This window comes from Cannabis sativa, chromosome 2, assembly GCF_029168945.1.
Source record: "Cannabis sativa cultivar Pink pepper isolate KNU-18-1 chromosome 2, ASM2916894v1, whole genome shotgun sequence".
Lineage (NCBI taxonomy): Eukaryota > Viridiplantae > Streptophyta > Magnoliopsida > Rosales > Cannabaceae > Cannabis > Cannabis sativa.
Window position 1 is genome coordinate 8,245,679 of NC_083602.1, and position 13,521 is coordinate 8,259,199.

The window sequence follows — 13,521 nt, forward strand, 5'->3', positions numbered from 1 at the left end:
AAGGGTTACACCGTAGATACTTTTTAAGATATATACTACTACTAAATTCTTAACATGTACTTATTTAAATAAAATAATATAAAATAAAAAAAAATTAGAGAAAATCCGTAGTAGGAACATAAAAGAGTATTTTGGTAAACCCATTATTTGTTTCGATATTTTGGAGAGTTTTTTAGTCCAATTTTTTTAATGATTCTCTGTGTTATAGTTATTTAGGACCACCTGTAAATTTTTAAAAAAATTCTGAATAGTTTTACCATGCCGAAAAATAAAGTTAAAATAGTTGCTTAATACATATATAAAAAAATATCATGCATGCAACAAAATATTTAATTTTTTTAGCATTGTAAACTAAATTAATTGCAATATATTTGGTAATATATATTAGGTGGGAAAAAAAAGAATTCGATTAGGACATATGTAATTTCTGTTTTCGGGAATATACGATACCCTCGAATGAAGCAATAATAATTCCATACCACAAATGAACTTTAATTCATTTTTTTTTTCAATCATGAACTTTGATTAATTTTGTGATAATATAATAGCTATATTTTTTTTTTATTATTAATTAATCAAATTTGATTATATCTAGCGCCAGTAGTCATGGCGACGGATCGATCAATATGTACAACAAAATATACGTTTTAAGTTTTTTGAACGCGTGTGGTAAACTGTAATATATCAAGAACTCTTTTTTCGGTACTGTAAACTATTCAGAATTTTTCAAAAATTTACAAGGATGATACTGTAAATATAACGAACACTGCTATGAAAAAAAAAATTAAAACAAAATATTTCGGCATGTAATTTCGGACATAGAGATTAACTATGAAGTTGTAATTAGCATTTCTCTATTATGAATCTTCGATCGTATGCATGCCTCCTAATAAGCCAACACCTCTACTCCCTAAGGTTAGCCCCAAAATTAAACTATAATATTAATATTATACGGTGCTTTGTGTAATAAAAAAAAATATATTATTTAGTGATGTAATAAAAAATAGTTGCTTGCAACGTGTGGACCGTTAGCCAGGTGAGATGGTGCTTTATAATGAACCCTCAGAGGGTCACATGCTTGTCAACTCTACTCCCCAGGTTGGCAGCGTGCGGTGCTTCAGACTTCAGTCACTTGAAGCTCCTAACCATCTTATAGGAATGGTACCACGTCCCTATAAGGGTGGGCGGAGAGAGCACCATCCATATGACTAGGGAGTACGGCCCACCAGATGCATCCCAACTACTTTGCCCCACTTGGTTACAGGCCCACGTGACTGGACCCGGCGATAGGACTGTATAAAGTAATCAATATAAACATATTAAAAAAGCTATAACAAGTCGATGTGGGATTTTTTCTTCCTTAAACCAAACCAAATCAAAAGTTGTTCTTCTCAGTTAGTGTAAAAATGATGCTATCCGACTCTCCACTCCTCATCTCACTGCACAACAGAGTCAGAGAGACCAAAAACCTCTTTTTCCCTCTCGACCAAGGAACCCAATCACCGGCGGCGGCGCAGTTGCTTCGTCCTCTAAGACCGTGTATGTCGTTTTAGTATTTTTTTTTTCCTTTCTTTCTTTCTTTCTTTCTATGTCTATCTCTTCGTGCCTTATGTATGAATTTTTGTTATTGCTCGGTATTAGTTCTCATAGGGCTTGATTTTCTTCCTTCACGCTGGGTTTATCATACAATACAAGTTTAGAATTAATTTTTTTTGGCTTCGTGTTTCTTTTAACTCGTTGCATTCCATTTTTAGGATTTAAATCTGTATAACATTTTCTGTATCGTAAAATAGCATAAAATGCCTGAAGGTTTCCACTTAGAACGCCCTCTGTTCGCCGGTGCCTTAACTAGCACCTTCCCTCAAAGGTTCCAGGTATTTTTTTCTTTTTATTTATTTATTTTATTTTAATTTTATCTCACAAAAAAAGTAATATTCGAGAAGTTCCAGATCATCAGGTGAGGACTGAGGAGCTATGCTTCTTTCTAGTTTTCACTTCGTTTCTTTGAATACCCAATTTTTCATTTTAAGCTTCTGGGCATTAAAGATTTGTTTTTTTCTTTCACTTATGTTGTTTATTTATGCATTATTGATTGTTTTTCTTAATTATTTTGTGGGTTTAAAGGAGGTGTTTGTGGATCCTTCCCGGGATGAAAGTTTGATCTTTGAGATATTAGAATTGAAGGAAGAAGTTGGTGATGATGGAAGTGCTTCATGGTTTCTTCAAGACCTTGCCTCTGAACAAGAATCTGAAGGCTGCGTGGTAATTAAATTTTTCCCTATTATTGTTCACACTCATTAATTGTGTATTCATCTATCAATTGCTAACTTGATCATATTTTCCTTGTCTTAGATTGTTTATGGTTTTATTTTGAAAGGGTTATCCAATTTGTTTCGTATAAATGCGTACATGTTAATTTAGTCCTCTTCAGTTCTTATTCTCTAGTTTCTATCTATGTAAGATGGTAATTAAATGCCGATATATTATGATACTAGCTTTCGCAATATTTGGATATGAGAAAAGTTTCCCCAATAGTAGCTGAGATATGATTCAAACTATTGTGCCAAAGACTAATTTGCCTCAAATTAAAATTCAGGTGATTGAACAGTCAGCAGTGACTTAGGCCCCTGGACTGTGCTATAGGAGCACACCTGCTGTCATTATAACTGCAGTAGGCCAAATGGTATGTGTCCATAGTAATCTTTTAGGTTGTGTTTGCTGTTGGTTATGGGTTTTTACTTTCTTTAGTTTGCCTTCACATTTAAGTAATGGATGATTGGCCTTTGGTCTATTGTGTGGAATCATAAATGTCACCAACCTTGTATCTGTCGTAAACTTGTGATTATTGATGCTAGGTATCTGTTCTTCTACTTCCTTCAATGTGCCTCTTCTGTAGGGACAAAGATGAAAAAACAAAAGGGAAATTGTGTTCAAATATGTATATATTTCAACATTTTCTTTCAAGTAACCTTACATAATATATCCTTTTCCTTTCCTGATGACTGATATGGAATGGAAGAGAAATAGTGAAACAGTGTGCTGCTTCATCACCTGATTAATCATTATCGGTATTGAATATTTTCTTTCCAAATAATTTGTATTGAACTGCCATTAGAAACATTTACGAAGAACTATGATGATTGCAAGAAGTGCTTTTGAAGCATGGCTTGTAGTTTCTCCATTGCATGGAAAATATTCTTTGTTTATCAAACTTCCTTTGAAGAATCTCAAATTTAAACTGTATTAACCTTTTGGGCTCATATCAATTCATTATTTTGGTTACTTGAACATAGGCTATCTCTAAGGGACGGCAAGGTAGGGAAGCACAAAATGTTGTGAGGGTAAGTTATTTCTCTTCTTTTTTAAATCTAGTTTAGGATTTTCTTTCCACCAGCTAATAACGGTTTAGTGTTTCTGTGCTCTATTAATATTTTATTGTTATCTTGTGGGTATATGTTGCAAATGTTCGTCTTAAAGAAGTTAACACGGATATCCTAATTTCTGCATATGAGCCGATTCATATAAAGTAAGTACTAGGAGTTTGTGTTCTGCTGCAACAAGTTCTCGGTTTTTTGCTTTTCTTTCTGAGAGTACAAATCATTGATTAAATGCTATCACCTATACTTGAATAAATAACACCTAAAAGAAGAGCATCTACACATGAATATACTTACAACATTCAGTCAATTTATGCATATTAGTTGCAAGTGTAAAATTAATGCATCTTTTTCTTCCAAATGTTAAGATGTTGAATTTCAAGGATACAAATTTATTTCCTCTCAACATAAATTTTCCTGCCAGCAGTGCTTTAGTAATGTAAAGAGGCAGAGCATAATCTTCCTCCTCTGCACCCTCCTTGTGTTAGATTCTCCGATTGTGGTTCAGTTCCCAAATGTTTGAACAGAAATAGATGGTAACAACACTGTTTTGTGTTGTGTTAATATTTCCGACACCCTCACACTTTCCTTATTGTTTTCAGTCCATTGAGTGAAAGTGCTACCGCCGTCGGGGCTGGTGCTGCCACTCCTGCTGAGCTTTCTGGATGTGTGCCAATGCTTGAGGTCTTCAAACTTGCTGTCTCAACGTTTAAAGTCAACAACTGGGGCCTTTTTGGAAGTGTATAGATGAGTCATAGGGCCATGTATAGATTATACATGAATAGGGTGGTTGTTTTGGATTTAATGATTATTTTTTGTTCAGAAAGATTGTTGCCAGTCACCAAACTTAGTTTCTGTTGTCATCTTCCATTTTCTTTGAATGTTGAACTGAATGGCTTCTTGGTTTGGTGACTTTGGTCTCAGTCGTTTTTGTAGAGTCTGGATTGTTAAAATTACTTTCGGGTCGTCTTCCTCTCATGCCCTCTCTGCACTGGAGATGTTACTGTTTGTGTGCAGTTTTACACAATAAAAATAAACCCCTAGGGCTTTGTAAATGATATCACTTCTTGTTTTTTTTTAACAAAATTTTGTGTTTGATAAATTGACCAGAATTTCATTGAATTATAAAACTTTAAAACTTAAACTTTTTGAAAGGACAGTTAGTGACCACATTTTGGGTAATTTTTTTCTTCTTTTTGTCATGTATTTTTTAACCTTTTATTTTAATTGATTCAACATGTACTTTTTAACTTGATGAAAGCGCTTTAAGGCCACTCTGGTTAAAGAAATATAACTAATTCGATGTTATATATAGTTTTTAGAAAAATAAAATTTATCCTAAATCGCTTAAATACAATAGTATAAGTGCCCTTTCGGGGAAAAAAAAAGAAAAGAAAACAATAGTACATAATGCACAATGTTATTTAATAATCCCTTTACTTTAGTTAAATAACATCTCCAATTAAAGGTTGGAAATTGTTGGGAATAATTGTATATAAAAGTATGTTAAGAGTGAGACTAGTATAGTAACGCATACTTATTGAATGGGAAGTGAAGCTGGTTCAATAAGCATGATTAGCAGAAAAGGTAGTAGTACACCTAAAAAGAATAAAGAAATATAATTCTCTTAATTTCTGTGGAACTGATTAGTTTATTGGTGCTCATATAGTCATATGTTAGACATGGAAAACAAAGCACAGCAATATGTGTGTGTTGTCTTTAACACGTGGGAAAAGCCTTTGATGTCCTTTGGTAACTAACAACCATATAAAAAAACTTGGAAACTATGCATTTGATGTTCATCTTCTTAAAGAGTTCTTCAGTAAGCAAGTTCAATACTTCAACACTAAGCAGAGAAAGAGAAAAAGAATGTACAAGTCGAAGCTGCAGGAGCTTTGCCACAAGAATCAATGGGGTTTACCAAAGTACACCTCTATGAGATATGGGCCAGATCATAACCCTCTCTTTGGAGCCTCTGTTTGAGTCAATGGCATTTCTTTTGACTCTTTCGTCGTCTTCAAATCCAACAAACAAGCCCATAACCATGGTGCCATGCTTGCTTTTCTTCACTTCAATTCTCCACCTCCTGGTTCACTTTCTTTCCTTCTTTCTTGTGTTATATAATGGTTTGTCCCCAATTAGTTTCTTTCATTAAGCATATTGATTCTTATTCGATTGTGTCATCAATGGCATAAATTTGAACATCTTTGTTGCAACACCTATGGTTGAAGAAAGCAACCAGAATCTTGATATTCGATCGAATGTTTCTGGCTTGAAAAGTGGTAAGGAGCTTCAACTTAGTAAGTTTTTAAAAGCTTTCTTAAGCTAACTTGATTTACCATACTCAGAAACTACTCCAAAAAAAAAATAATGATAATAATAATTGCTTGTTAAGTTAAACAATAGCTGAGATTATAAACCATATCATTTTTTGATGGTACTTCTTTGGCTAGTGATGTAGAAACATGTCTCTTATAAGTATCATATTGCTATTAAAAGGTCATATGTACCTTTATATGTGGTGAAAGATTGATATAGAATAAAAAGGATTGTAAAGATTATGCTGAAATTTGTTGGCTGTAACATCCTTTTGCTTTTCATTATGGTTTAGATTCTTCAACAATAATCAAAACCAACAAGGGAGAACGAAGCATCGAAGAAAAACTGGAGATTCTCAAGATGCAGTCAGATGATTTGGGCATCAGTGTTGGTGATGGTGAGGAGACTAAAGGTACATAATTTCAAAGTATATGTATATATAATTCTATGTTATACAGAAAGGTAATTAGGTAGTATCTATTGAAGTGAAGTTATTTTTGTTGGGATTGTCAATAGTTTAATTTCTCGAGAGTATTATGTTTTAGTCCTAATATTTTAGATTTTTCATTATCTGCAATCATCCATAGTATTCATGTGTTTCTTATTTTAAACTATCAAAGTTCATGGTGTCAACTTCTATAAGTTACACAAAATTGAACTAAAGCACATTAGTCTTTGTTAGAAATGTTCTTTTGAACCCTTAAATTTTTTAAGACTAATGAAATTTCACTCATGTATATATATAAAACTATTGTCCAGTCAAGAAGCAACTGCAGAAATATGCTAGACAGAGAAATTTCGGTTTGCCAGTGTACTTTTGTGAATGTGATCAGTGTCCTGAGGCCACTCAGTTTATGGCAACAGTTACAGTTGGTGACCAAATTTTTGAGAGCTCTGGATCCTTCAACACTTCGAAAGACGCTGAAAGTGATACTGCAAAGGTTGCTTTAATGTCTTTCTTAATGGAAAACTTTCAAGAGGCAAGCACTCCAAAGTAGCTAAGAGCTTTTTCTTTTCTTCACAAATCTTTAGATGCTGCAAAGCTTGGTGTTTTATAGAACTGTAGTTGTATTTAGTTTTAGTGAAGAATGTTTAGAATGGGTTTCTATATTGGAATTTTCTTTCTACTGCTTCAGTTACATGTTCTGCAGCATCATATCTGTGTGGATGAATATATAGAAAATTGTTAGTCTAATTTACTTTTTTCCATCTACAGGACGAGTCTCGAGTTTACAAGAATCTCTTGCAAGAGCTAGTTCAGAGAGAAGATTTAAGCACTCCAGTTTATAAAACTATAAAACGTGGTGAACCCCACAAGCCTATTTTCTTTACTAGTGTGGAGCTGGATGGAGAAATATTCCATGGGAAAGCAGCAAAATCCAAGAAACAAGCAGAGTTGGATGCTGCAAGGGCTGCCTATGTCGCTCTTCAGGAACGTAAGTCCGAAAAAACAGTTCATTCTTTCTAATTGATTCCTTTTGCTGACTCTAATCTTCTATGTTCAAGTGAATCTTATTTTGGTAGTTTGACTAGTTAGGATGTAGCAGCTTTACAAGTAAATCAGAAACTGGAATATACATTAAAAAGGTAACCAATTACCATGAAAATAGTAAATTATGAAATGAATAATGTGTTTATTTTCATGACATCTATCTTCAGGTGGATCAATTCAGAATGTCAACTTCACTTCCTCTAGTTTAGGAGCACATACTCCCAAATCAACTTGGAGCTCTTGTGTGGCCTATGACTTGGGGCAGAGTCTAAAACACCAATGCATTTTGGTTCCACATCAACCTCAGATTTATGTTGAAGCTAAAGAGAAGTTTGGTACATTAGCAGATTCAGCAGAAACCACTGTAAGCACAATGGAAGTGGACAACTCATACCCTGCAATAACATCTCATATGGTAAATTTGAGTTTATATTTTTTTTTTGGTAAATTGCGGCATAAATACTTAATGTTTCAGATTTTATACACTTAAATACTAAATGTTTACATGGGTTTTTTGCACTATTTTTTGATAGTTTTGATACCTTTTACGACTTTTGTGCCTTTTTTGGCTTTTGTGCCATTTTATGGCTTGTCCCTATTTGTTTAGGGTAATTTTGTAGTTTGGTCAATTGGCAAGAGAAGTGATTTTGCTCATGATTTCTATTTCAACGACTTGTTCTTTTTTGACAGATAAGTATTTTAAGTTTAAGTCCTTATGTTAAATATGGATTTTTTTACTATTGTTATTTCACATTATCTTTTCATTATATTAAATATGATTTCTATTTCAACGACTTGTTCTTTTTTGACAGATAAGTATTTTAAGTTTAAGTCCTTATATTAAATATGGATTTGTTTACTATTGTTATTTCACATTATCTTTTCGTTATATTGTGTAGTAATAGAGTTTTATTTTGTTATTTTGTAGGTTATTTTGTGGAGGGCACCTACAATTACGAGAATTACTAATAATCCTAATTTTAAACTTAATTTGTTTGATATAATTTTTCAACATTTTTATATTAGGGTGCTAGTTTATTTTTGGAAGCAAAAATACCTAATATTACAATTCTCTTACACCATTACTATCACTTCCGTTAACTCATAAATATGGACACGTGGATGGTTCAGATGCATTACATTTATTTTTATTTTATTTTAAAACTTAATATTCTTAATATCATAAACTAAATGCTACTTGTTTCAAAAAAAAAAAACCTGTTCTCATAACAATTTTTATATGATATTGGCACTTCAATTCGATAATAATGTTCCATATACTACACTGGTTCACTCAGCTACGGTAATTTAGTATTGCATCTCTCTTATTTTTTTAAAAAAAACAAATAATATTTAGTTTTTGATATTAAGAATATTAAATTTTAAAATAAAATAAATAGTGAAAATTACATAAAATATGAGATTTTGTAAAAAAGTTACAAAAATATGGCATTTATAGGTTTGCCACTCTTCTATGACATTTTTTCACATTTAAGACTTTTTATGGTATTTGATATGCCATATTTTTATAAACCTATTATACAAACCCATATTTCATGTTTTTGTTTCTAACTTAATTAGTTTTATTTTTTTTTTAGTTTATTTTACATTTACATTTTAGGGTTTCTTTCTATTTGAAAAATTTACACGAAATACTAACTTTTTTTTTTCACACATTACAGTTATAATTTGACAAAGAAATTTTTACATTTATACTTTTTTTAATTTTTTTTCTTTTTTTTTTAGTTTTTTACTTATTAAAGTTTTAAAAAGCTTTTTTTTGTCGTTTTTATATATTTTTTGGTCAATTTTGGCTCTATTTTTTCTTTTCATTTTTAAGTCAGTTGTTGATTTTTTTTTTCTTTCTTTCTCTTCTCTCTCTCTCTAATTTTCTTTTTGAATTTTTTTTCTAATTTCTCTTTGTGGCTCTTTTTTTTTTTTTTCTCAAACTATGTTTTTTATCTTTGTATATATATAAACATATAGGGCAATTTACACTAATATATACATTATATAATTTTATTACAATATATGTGCATAATAATTTATTTTCATATAATCATACATTTTATCTATTATGAAGAAAATTATTTTCAATTTATTATACAATATATAAATCGTAAGTATTTGATTATTTAATTTATTATCACTCATTATTATAGTTATTGAATGATATATTATTAATTATTTTATATTTTTATATAATTTTAAAAATCAACCATTATTATAAATATTGAAAGTTTGTATTTAGATTAAATCACTATTTAATTTTTTCCTATAAAGCTATTATTCAAATACATACTATATCCAAATACAATATACTCAAATTTTAAACATTTATGTTTATAAAAATTATAATAAGAAGATTAGTTTTTTTTTATTTATTTTTATTTATTTACAAGTGTTTTCTTTTTATTTGTATTTTTTGTATTATTATTTGTGTTATAAATGTATGCAAATTTTTTTGTTTATATTTTGTTGATATATTATCACATTTTTATTTATTGTAAATGATTCTCAATATTGATTTTTTCTATAAATAATTTTGTGTTCATTAAGTAAATCATATGCACATATACTTATCTACAATTTATGTTTTATTTTTTCTAATTAAATAATGTTTGAAGTTTATAAAGTTATGTTTGTTTATTTATTTTTTGATGTAAGAATTGTTTTTTAATAGATAAATTTATTCACTAACTCATTAGAAAATAATCAACATATAGAAACAATAGAAAAAAAATATATTTATTTTAGTATAGTATAAATATTAGCTATATGTCTATTTTTATGTTTACAATTATAATAAACATACCAATAATATAAAATATTTTGTATGTATATATGTGTTTCTTTTATTTTCTATTAATTAAACATATTAATTTAATAAACAAAATAATAATATTCACATAGGTTTATTATATCACTGTATGTGTGTCATGTTTATTTTTTAGTAATTTTTTTAGAAAATAAATAATATACATAAAAAAATTGTTTATCTTTTTTTTTTTTTGTGTCTTGTTTATTTTTTCTAATTAAATAATATTTAGAGTTTATAAAGTTATGTTTGTTTATTTATTTTTTGATGTAAGAATTGTATTTCTATAGAAACAATAGAAAGAAAAAATATTTATTTTAGTATAGTATAAATTAGCTATGTTTATTTTTATATTTACAATTATAATAAACATACTAATAATATAAAATACTTTGTATATATATGTTTATTTTATTTTCTATTTATTAAACATAAAATTTAATAAACAAAATAATAATATTCACATATGTTTATTATATCACTCTATGTGTGTCATGTTTATTTTTAGTAATTTTAAACATTGATTTATATTTATATACATTAATGTTTATAATTTTTATATTTATTTTATTGAAAAAAAAACTTATTAGATTATAATAATTCATACTAAAATATATAATAAATATTTATTATTTAATAAAATAAATATTTAATTTGTTTATTTTTTATAAAACTATTTATTATTTATTTAATTAATTTTACGGAATTATTTATTTTGAATTTTTATTATTACTAATATTTAAAATATTAATATAATAAATATAAGGATAAGATATTATAAAATAATATTACCAATATTAATTACATTAATCTATTTATGGTAATTAGTTTAATCATTAATGATTTATATTATTTAATAATTAAAATATATGGTTTTATGTAATAAGTTTTCAAAATGTATAAATTTTTTAAATAATTTTTTTTTGCACATTTTTTGTAATTATTTTGTTTTTGTTGTACATTTATGAAAAAAGTCTTATATATAATTAGTGTACATTTTTGTATCTCATTTTTTTTACAGAAATTAAACTTGTTTTTCTTTTATTTAAACTACTATTTGTTTTTTTTTTGTTAAAAACTAATTATTTTAATAAAAACAGCAGAAGAAAAAAAAACCAGTTTCATTAAAATCATCGTGAAAAAAAAAGCAATATAAAAAATCATAATCTCAAAAGAATACAAACTTTAAAAACTAGTTTCATCAACATTGAAAAGAAACTATTAATTTCATTAAAAGAATAAAAAAAATTGTTTCATCAACAAGATAATGAAAAAAATTACAATCTAAAAACGATACTACCTTTAGAAACTAGTTTCATCAATATTAAAAGAAACTAATTATTTCATTAAAAGAGGCAAAAAAAAAAAAAATAGTTTCATCAATAACATAATGAAAAATACACAATACCTAATAGAACTAAACTTTTACAAACGATACTAAATTTAAAAACCAGTTTTGAACATATAAATTTTATATCAATACCTAATAACCAAACTTCTAACTTCATTCTTTATTTTGGCATTTAATTTTTATTTGCTTGCTCAAAAAAATATAATTGATTTAAACATACATTATGTAGCAAATATAACAAAGAGAAAAAGAAACTAAAATCAAAGAGAAAAAAAAGAAACAAAAAAAAATTAAAGAGACAAAAATGCAATAAAAACCATAAAAGAATAACAAAAAAAAAACAATGGAATGTGAGAAACCAGTTAGTAAAACAACCAAAATAAAAACAAACAAATAAAAACCAGTTTCTTGAAATAATCAAATAAAAAATTGAAACTTAAAACTCAATTATGAACAACAATAAAAAAACAGTTATGAAAACTAGTTACTTAAAAAAAAACAATTATGAAAATAATAAAATAATATGTGTGTCAGAAACTGATTATTTAAAATAAAATAAAAATTGTTGTTCAAATATCATGCAATAATAAAACCAGTGTAACGCCCTTACTTACGTAAAATAAGATGCCATAAATAAACTGGCGTTAAGATACTAATGTTGCCTTTATTAAAAAAATAACAATTTTCAAAACATGGGTACCCAGTTAAAAATAAAGTATTACCACTTAGGGAAAACTAATAGAAAATTTAAACGACAACATCCTCGATAAGTTTAATAAATTAAAAAAAAACTTTCAGCGGAAGATGGCCAAGACCACACGCAGTTACATGATCACACGAGATACACCCCATGCTGCCCGGACTCAACTTGTCACCGAAAGCTTACAGACTTACTTATCTGCACATAGGGGGGTAAATAAGGGGTGAGCTGCAAAGCCCAGTAAGGAAAAACAAAATACTATGTACCAACATTCACACATCATAGCACAAACATATACATCAAACATACAATAAACTAATCATAAGTATAAATAGAGGCAGCCACACAAATACTGAAATACCACACACTCACACTCCAGCTTCATACAAATCTGGAAGTCTTACGTTCTTAACCAGAACGCAGTACCAATAACCAGTGCACCCTTACGTACACTGCCTCACTTACCACATCACCATACATGTGTGGTTTCCAACCACTTCCAAGTACCTGGAACATGATTAAACAGCCATATACAATCCATCGACAAAACACTAATATTTCACCGAAACTATCACATTCCACAGTTTCAATACAATTTATTCAAGCACTCATACTAGGTACTCAAACCATATAAAAAGCAAGTATAAAGTATAATTATTTTTCCTTACCTCAACTCCGCTGTAATTAATTCCTACGATACCTTCTAGGCCCTATAACATTTAACGAAACCCTTAGTCCACCGATAAACTCAATATATTTATTACTCTTACTGTACAGCAACTTTAGCCTAGAATTTGACTTATAAAACGTTTGAATTAGAAGTCAAACTGTTCACAAAGTTTTTAGTTAATTGAAAGACCTTTCTAACGATATAAAGATCATCAAATGCGGGCATCCTTTTTCAATAAACTAGCAGCACAAGCTACACTATCTCCGTTACATGTACTCAACAATACCTTCCACTGTTCTTAACCATTCCTCAGCTTCCATTGGATCTGAGCCCCCTTCAAAATTTGGTGGGTGTTGCTTGCGGAACCTTTCATATATTGGTTCCCATCGACCCTCCGGCACAGGCAGGTATTACACCGGCAAAAATCGATGTTGTCCTTGATTGGGTTGTTCCTGACGGTTGTGAGCCTCTTCATCTCGCTTCCTAATTTCTTCCCTGAGACGAGCAACTTCTTGCGCCAAATCTTCTTGTTGTGGTGGCACCACTACAGGGGCGTTTTGGTGTTCTTGGCCAACTACCCCAGCAGGGACTTCGTGGTTGCCCCCACCTTGACCTGGTTGTTGTCCATTTACAGGGGCATTTTGATTCTCCTGGATCACCGCCTCGACAGGTACATGCTGGTTTCCCCTGCCTCGACCGCGACCTCGACCGCGAGCACCTCCTCGCCCCCGACCTCTAGCTCGGTCTCTTACAGCTGCTCGACCTCGACCGTGAGATTCTTTCTTCTCAAGGGA

General features: G+C 29.6%; 1 protein-coding gene and 1 pseudogene across 1 annotated transcript; both read left to right on the forward strand.

The window, feature by feature from the left end:
- Positions 1 to 1,119: 1,119 nt before the first annotated feature.
- LOC133034724 (uncharacterized) lies at positions 1,120 to 4,435 on the forward strand (annotated as a pseudogene).
- Positions 4,436 to 5,603: 1,168 nt separating this feature from the next.
- Positions 5,604 to 7,624, forward strand: LOC133034725 (double-stranded RNA-binding protein 3-like). Its single transcript, XM_061110066.1, has 2 exons — positions 5,604 to 6,108; positions 6,456 to 7,624. Exons 1-2 carry the CDS (start codon positions 6,057 to 6,059, stop codon positions 6,692 to 6,694), a joined length of 291 nt encoding a protein of 96 aa, XP_060966049.1. The 5' UTR covers positions 5,604 to 6,056; the 3' UTR covers positions 6,695 to 7,624.
- Positions 7,625 to 13,521: the final 5,897 nt, after the last annotated feature.